The 8,599-nt window shown below is 30.5% G+C and overlaps 1 protein-coding gene across 1 annotated transcript; it reads right to left on the reverse strand.

The window, feature by feature from the left end:
- Nucleotides 1-892: 892 nt before the first annotated feature.
- On the reverse strand, nt 893-6,575 carry LOC123299614 (ice-structuring glycoprotein-like). Its single transcript, XM_044881878.1, has 3 exons — nt 6,468-6,575; nt 2,425-2,583; nt 893-1,034 (listed from the first exon to the last, which is right to left on the reverse strand). Exons 1-3 carry the CDS (start codon nt 6,525-6,527, stop codon nt 1,014-1,016), a joined length of 240 nt encoding a protein of 79 aa, XP_044737813.1. The 5' UTR covers nt 6,528-6,575; the 3' UTR covers nt 893-1,013.
- Between the last annotated feature and the right edge of the window lie 2,024 nt (nt 6,576-8,599).

An 8,599-nucleotide genomic window follows, 5' to 3' on the forward strand; every position in this document is an offset into this window, starting at 1 on the left:
CATATTGAATTTTCTTGACTGTCATATCTTCACTAGCACTCAAAAAGTTAAAACAAATCGATTGACGTCAAAATCATCGAAATCGGACTACGAGTTTGGTCTACAGTGTGCCACATAGGAACACACACTTTCATAATATGGCATCTGGTGGTCGCCATATTGAATTTTCATTATTACCATATCTTCAGTAGCACTTCCAAGGTTTAAAAAAATCGATTGACGTCTGAATTATCAAAATCGGCCCACACGTTTGGACTCTAGTGAGCTATATAGGAACACACATATATAGATGATAAACACATTACCACTCCTTTGCGTTGCTCAGTCGGGTAATAACAAACCTTCCTCTGTACCCGTGGTTATAATAAACAAACAACAACAAATTTCGTAGAAGCTTGGGAAAAAATTAAAAGTTTTGCTTAAATATTATGAAATGATTTAAAAATAATTTAATTTGAAATATCCTTAACAGTTGTTGATTTAATTCTTAATGAAGCCTTCAGTATTAGGAGAACATCTATAAAACTCTTACCTACATTCGAAATATGTTTTCTTAAATACACTTATTATTTTTTAAACGATTTAAATTTATGATATTTTTTTGTAAAATTATTATTTATCTGGCCTGTTTTTTTGGTGGTACATTTTTAGCCCGTGAATCTATTTTTTCGTGATAATTAGCTTGAAAATTAATTGAAAATCATGGAATTTCATAAAGAAATGAGTAAGATAAGGTATGGACAGTAAAAAAACAAATTAAAAAATATTTTCAAAATTGTTTAATTTTTTCTCATTGCTAACAATGTTGACATAATTTTTATAATACTAAAAAAATGTCTATCAAGTACAATTAAACAAAAATAAAAATAAAACTCTCAAAATAATTAATAAAATTATATAATTTCGATATCAATCGATGTAACCACCTTGGTTGCCAATCTCCTAATCCATTTCTTTGATATCCTCCACTTCTTTAGTTACCTTTAGTTCCTTGTTATACAACGGTTTGTAGTCTAACTCGCCTTTACCCCCATCTGAAAATGAGTAATTTAAAACAATTATTGGCGTTACAATCAAATTTTGGTACACTAATTGGATGGAAGTATAGGTAGCACTGGAGATATTGCGTAACCCAAGAGATATTAGATAACCCAAAAAAGTAAGTATTTGAAAATTTTAATTTCGTGAAAATATTTACCCGCATATTTTCATTAACGTGACGTTGCTCATATTCATACTCTTGTTTACATTGGGCCCTGAGATACAAGGGTGTAAAAGACAGCGATTTTACAGCCTGTATTTTCAATTTTCTAACAACATATTACGGATATACAGTTAGTGTCTCTATATGATACAGACGGTGATGAATATCAGTACTTTAATTATTTTCATAAATAAAGTTTAAAAAAAGTGCAAACAAACAATTGACTGAGATAACTGTTGAAATATCATGTATAGACAGTGTTGATGACGCAATCGTTTGTTTTTTGATGTCATGTTAGTAAAGAAAGACATCAACTCTTAAATAGCCACACACACATAACTAATATTCCCATATTAATACATACTGCAAAATTTGCACGTAATTTACGCCCTTGTGGCTAAACAGTAATGTTAACAAGAAAATATTTCAAACAAAAGTTGTTTATTTTTTTATAAGGAACACTTTTTATATTTAAACTTTTTTCACTTTTTACGTTCTAAGCCGCTATAATTCAGAACTGCAGCTTGATATCTTATTTTTGAGTTATCGTACTTACAGACAGACAGACGGACATACGGACGGACAACCGGAAATGGACTAATAAGTTGATTCTATGAACAATCAATACTAAAATATTTTTGTTCGTGGCATCAATATTGGTATAATAACATGGTATAAAAAAATTTTTTACGCCACGAAAATTTATCTAGCCACCAACTATTGGTAGCTTTCGAAAAATTTTCAACTCTATCTTCTGTAGTTTTTGAGAAAATAAAAATTCTTTGACTTAATTTGGACCGGCATGGAAAAACAAAGATATTTACGAAAAATGTTTAAAACAAAAGTTGTTTTTCAAAAAGGATTTTTTTTTAAATTTTTGTTCCATCTGTTGTGGTTTTAAATATAGGTCTTTAGGACCCAAAGGACCAAACTGCAGGTCCTTAGGACTTGCAGTTTGCATATTGCAAACTGCAGGTTGCAAAAATACAAAAACTCTCCGGAAATGATTGGGAGTGAATTGTAAAATGTTCTTCCTGAAGACCTTAAAAACATAGAAAGTATGCCAATATTAAAAAGCACATTATAATGAATTGTCTTTACATTTTGACTTAATTTTTTTAATATTTTTTATATTACCATACTAATAGTCTTATTTTTGTATCTTATGGTAAAATAAAAAACAATAATAATTATAATAGAAAACAGAGCATAACATTTACCTGTTTTGCAGAAGCTGGAGTAGCCGCAGTAGCCGGAGTAGCTGCAGTAGCCGGAGTAGCTGCAGCAGCTAGACGACCCCTAGCACCCTCAGCAGCCGCAAGAGCTGGTGTTGCCGCCGTGGCTGGAGTAGCCATAGTAGCTGGAGTAGATGCAGAAATCTATAAAAAATAAAATTAATTGATTTTACGATATTGAAAGCAAAAAAAGTAAGACTTAAGAATTAAAATTAAAAAGTTCATTTTTCTTCACAGAATATTATGCAGTATTTTCCATCAAATTTATCTTAAATTTTTCGCAGAATTTAGGATCACGCCCACGGTCACAGCAAATAAACAAGCCGTGGGTAGAGTCTGGTGCGACCCCTGAGGTTCACACGAAATTCTCAGCATAATAAAAAGTTATGAAATAAAGTTCAAAATTAAAACTCCGAAGATTACAAAATCACGCGCTTAAAAGTATTGAAACAAGAAAATATTTTCATCTGAAATTGAAACGATATGTAAACTCGTCGTTACAGCCGGGGGACTTCTAAGATTAAACAGTTTTCCACAGGACGGAAAAGAGGTTCCCCGACTGTAATGACGATTTTACTTAGCATAACGGGTAAACAGAGATTTTTACGAAAAAGTTTTTATCATAGGAACATTTTTTACATTTGAACTTTTGTTCTATCTCTAACGGTTTACAACACGGGTTATTCGAACACAAGACCCAATTGACCTTTGCTGCTCATTTACGAACTCGACCTCACTTTTTATGCCCTGAGCACGCTATAAGAATTTCAGCTTGATATCTTTTTTCGTTTTTAGTTATCCTGTTAACAGACAGACGACAAACACAAACAGGCAACCGAAAAAGGACTAATTACTTATGAAAACCTATACCAAAATTTTGTTGGTAGCATCGATACTTTTAAGAGTTACAAACTTGGGACTAAACTTAATGTACGTCGATATATTTCATGTATACATGGTATACAGAAATAATTAATTATTCATATATTATTCGTATTCAGATATAAAAATAAATTAAACTCAAGATCCTTGGTAATGGTGGAATGGGGATTGAATTTAGGGGATTTTTTAAAATTTCAATTTTCTTGAAACTTGGTGGAAGTGTTTTTTTTTTCTTTTTTTTTTATTAATTTTTTGATTAAACATGAAATATATTAATTATATAACCGAGGATTTTTTCAGGCTTTTCAAATCTTCCATTAAAATAGGCCAATTTTTACCGAAACACTCTCTTGATGTTTTTTTCGCTTTTCATACTCTGCCCAGGCTCATTTTATCCGTTGAAATGTTAGCTTTAAAACCGTTCATTTGTAAATACGATAACTCAAAAACGAAAAGATATATCAAGCTGTAACTTTTATAGCGTGCTTAGAGCGCAAAAAGTGAGTTTGAGTTCGCAAACGAGCAACATAGGTCAATTAGATCTTGGGTCCGTAATATCCATCTTGTAAACTGCTAGAGATACAAGTTTATGAGTTTATAAGTTATAGAATAAAAGTTTATTACTTAAAAATGTTCCTTATAAAAAATAATCAACTTTTGTTTAAAACGTTTTTTCATGAAAGTCACTGTTTGCCCGTGAGAGCGCAAATTAGATTAAAACATTATGTAGTATGACACATGTATTGCATTGTATCAAGTGTACATACATTGTTTATATTTTAAAGCATATGTTTGTTTAAAGCATATACTGAGTCCACTGAGAAAATGAGAAGAAATATATCCTAATTATTTACAAACACTTAAAGTTGAAAGTGACTTAGAAAACATTTTTGAAGAGCCAGCAATTCGTCTAGAGGAAAATAACGAATTGGAATGCGATGATTTAAATTGACCAAATACGATATATTGAGAAATTGTGCTCCGAAAATTCATTTTTTTCCGGATTTTAAACGTTTTAATGAAAAACAACGCCCAAACATATATAGGTCAAACATAATGTAATGCATAAATTCAAAATATATACATTTATACTTGATATCACTGGAAACAGTGATGTTAATGAGAAAGTGTAAAACAAAAGTTGTTTATTTTATTTATAAGAACATTTTTTACTTTGATGTTTTTGTTCTATATCTAACGGTTTACAATATGTTATCATTTACGAGCTCACACTCACTTTTTACATCCTGAGCACGCTATAAAAATTTCAGCTTGATATCTCTTTTTTCGTTTTTAAGTTCAAACGAAAAATCGTTTTATTTTTCTGGATTTTAAGAGGTTTAATGAAAAATAAAGCTTATACATAGATCTAGACCATTTTAATGTTGGTATTTCAACGGTTCATGAGGCAAAGCATGAAAATCTCAAAAAATATCACGAAAGTTTTCTTTTAAAAATGACCAATGTTAACGGAAAATTTGAAAAATCTCAAAAAATATATTTTTCTGGGTTTTATAAAAATTCGCGCTCATTTAATAATACAAAATAAACACTTCCACCAAAACAAAGTTTAAGGTTATGTTGAAAAATTTGAGGTTATGCCGAAAAAAGACCCATATAAAATTTTTTTAATTTTTTTAATTTTCTAGAACTTTTCTGTAACACTTTTAACTAGCAGATCATTTGCCGCCCTAAATCACAAAAAAAAAAAAACGGTCTTAACCTCTAAAAGCAACTTCCGTTTCATCATTTCCAAGGGTCTGTAATTTAATGGACTATGTTACTGTCACCCTAAACTAATATTTCTATCAAGTTAGTAATTTGTAAAAAGAAGAAGAACAATCAAAATAACGCTAGTGTATAAGATCACAGATATACGGTATTCATATTAAAAATTTAAAAAAATTTCAAATCGGCAAGTATTGTTATTTTGAAAATTAATATTTTCAGTTTTTATTCAGAGATTATAATAAATAATGAAAAGCATTATAAAAATTTTCAACCCTCGCTTTTAAAATGCTTTATCATTTATTTATCCGTTAATGAATGAAGAAGTTTTACTATTTTTTTTAATATAAAGTTGCCTGTAGAAGATTTCAATCAGAAAGTCAATTTTGAACATGTGTACCTACAATTACTTCAGGTAAGACTTTTATTCGTTGCATAGTTTTTTTGTTATTTGAAAATACTGATTCTAGAATATTGAACCCACTTTTTGGTACGAAATTGTTACAAACTTTTTAAATATTCAATTTTATTGTACTAAATGACTCCAACTGGTTAATAAACCAAAGTGAAAGTGAAAATAAACAATTGACTTAGTTACTTGCTGAAATAGCCTGTATACACAATATTGAATATCAGTGCTTCCATTATTTTTAATAGGTAAGAAAATTTAAAAAAAAAATCTATTTTATGGCGGCTTAAGGTTTTCATTTGTTCTATTTCGAAAATTTTTCGAAGTACTTTTTATACTTACTCTAGAAAACTTCTTTCGTTTTCTTTCATAAGACTTACTATTTGAAGTTACAAACAAATTTAACCTTCTGTTTTTGGACAAAATAAATCCCAAAATATTATCCTAATTTTCGTCTTCATGGGAAAGCAACTTTAATATTTACAAAAATATTTTTTAAATAAAAGTTTTCTATAAAAGTATTTTTTATAGGAAACATGTATTACATTTAAAATTTTGTTCGATCTCTTACGGATTACGTAAAAACCTAAGGACAGACGTAAGAACATAAATGGACTAATTAGGTGATTTTTGGAACATCTATAACAAAGTTTGTTTCATATTATTAATAAGCGTTTAAAAATCGAGGCTAAAATCAGTATATCTTGATGTATTATATTACACTACCCGTTTCACTGGGCAACTTCAATTTTATAACCTCTAAAATTATCAGTGTTTTTCTAATATATTATGCATGTATTATACATAAAAATCTTCCTCTTGTATAACTCTAACTATTAGAAAAACCACATCAAAATCCGTTGCGTAGTTTTGAAAGCTAAGCATACATAAGGACATAGGGCCAGGCAGTGGAAAGCGATTTTGTTTTATACTATGTATTGGTGATGTTAAGGGGATATAAAAACTTAAAATTATAAATAATTTAATAAAATAATAATAATTTACTTACTTGAACTGTTGCTAATGCAACTAAAATAAGTAACATGGACAAAAATACTTTAAAATTCATTGTAGGTTATTTTTGATTGTTTGTTTTGGATTTAAAATTGTTGTCTTCTCAAACTTTAAACCATAAAATTATGTTCGTTGTATTTATACAAAAATGTATCAACAAATGGAATTTTTTAATACATTTTTGTGTACTGGAAATATTTTTTTTGATACTGGAATTTTTTTTTTTTGATATTGAAAATATTTTCAAAAATAGCTTGCAAATATATAAAACTCAGACTTCTAATAATTATAACCAGGACAAAATTACAATACACTTAACCTATGAGATATTTTATTCGTCTTGTTAAAAATGTTGGCCTAATGACTTAGCCTTGATCTTCAGATTGAAAGATTGTAAAGTGTAGACTAATTCTATTACAATCTAGACGGGGAGACAGAGCCGAATTTCTCATGATCTGTAGTCTTTCGAATGTAGTTGTTATTACGTTAGCGAGGGAGAAAGTGAAAATCTGGTTTTTCTCCCTCATTAACAGTTTTTATTCACTTTAACGTAGGAATTATTTAATTTAACTCGACGTTGTGATTAAAGTTGTGTCGGGGTTTGAACGGGAGGCTATTGGATTGCGAAACTAAGCTTTTAACCGTTACACCACGGGTGATTGTTACTACCTGTCCCTTTTTAGTAATTATATTATATAAGTACGGTTTATGATTATAAAACATTTTTTAGACGCAGATCTACTAGTACGACATATATTTACATTTCTTTACATGCAATTAATGACTATCATCAGAAATTTTTTTTAACGAGTTTCCAGTTCTAGGGCTTACAAAAAAGGTATAGAAGCAAAACTGATATAATACTTCAAAGATTTTAGAACTGGGCGGTGTTCCCAGGCAAATCCTACTGTGCAAAAAATTACATATTATATAATATATTAAACGTTGGCCTGTCCAAATGAGTTCTCGCCCATGTTCCAATGTGAGAAAACTCATAGTGGTTTAAAATAAAAGTTCATTGGGTGATTCCAACAAGTTACCATCCGAGTTCCAACTGGTTAAGCACAATATCGAGCCATTAATTTTCACATTGGATTATTCCAATTGATTCCCATCCATGTCCAACTGGGCAAGCCCAATATCGAATCAGTTATTTACCTTGGGTATTTCCAACAAGTTCCCACCCGTTTCTCAACTGAGAAAGCTTAAGTAAGAGTCATTATTTTTTACCTTAGATATTTCCAATCGGTTCCCAACCAGGCCCCAACCGGGCAAGCTCAAAGTCAAAGCATTTATTTTAACATTGGATATTCCCAACAGGTTCCCATACAGGTCCTAACTGGGCAAGCCCCATATTGAGTTACTTATTTTTCGTTGGGCTATCCCTACAGGTTCCCAATCGAATTCCACCGGGCACGCCTAATTTCGAGTCTTTCGCATCACAGCTAATATCCAAGTTTCTTAATAAAATAAATTACCCATGTCAAACGTACTTACAAATTCTCTATGCAATTTTCATTTTATCGTGCATTTGAATTTGCACATTGCAGACATTCGAAGAAAATAAATTACCTTTACTGTACAATTACGTAAGTTTGAATATTTATCAATTCATTTACGATTGTACAACCTATACTGAAGCCATTACTACATTGGACGCACTCTACATAAAGAAACGTAATATCATATTCGCTAGACATTGCTTATCCACGCGAAATCAACAAAGGGGAGAAACCGTTACTGAATACTTGCATGTGCTACATCAACTAAATACAGTCTGTAACTTTAATAATGTACAAGCCGACGATTATCGGAAGAAATATATTAGAGTTGTTTTTTCTACGAGGATTAAAATGTAATCGTATTTATCAACGATTTTTAGAAAATGCAACGTTGAATCTAAATGAAGCTTTCAAACAAGCTAGAACACTGGAATCATCTGAAATGCATACAGCTTCCTATGCGGGAAATCCTATCGTGACACCTGTAGCTGTAATAGAAAACCTTGGAAAATAAGAACAATCTATATCGGCAAAATACTTCAAATGTATCAACTTCTTCAGATACACTGGCAGCTATCCCAGGAGCTAGCCACTGCCTCCAGAAATCAATCACTAATGTCTCCGT

Source organism: Chrysoperla carnea, chromosome 5, assembly GCF_905475395.1.
Source record: "Chrysoperla carnea chromosome 5, inChrCarn1.1, whole genome shotgun sequence".
Classification (NCBI taxonomy): Eukaryota; Metazoa; Arthropoda; class Insecta; order Neuroptera; family Chrysopidae; genus Chrysoperla; species Chrysoperla carnea.

Excerpts from the sequence above, each read along its gene's own strand:
- LOC123299614 (XM_044881878.1), bottom strand. The coding sequence starts at position 6,527 with ATGAATTTTAAAGTATTTTTGTCCATGTTACTTATTTTAGTTGCATTA. Across the intron at positions 2,584-6,467 it reads TTGCATTAGCAACAGTTCAA|ATTTCTGCATCTACTCCAGC; the intron begins GTAAGTAAATTA and ends TATTTTTTATAG. Across the intron at positions 1,035-2,424 it reads CTCCAGCTTCTGCAAAACAG|ATGGGGGTAAAGGCGAGTTA; the intron begins GTAAATGTTATG and ends ACTCATTTTCAG.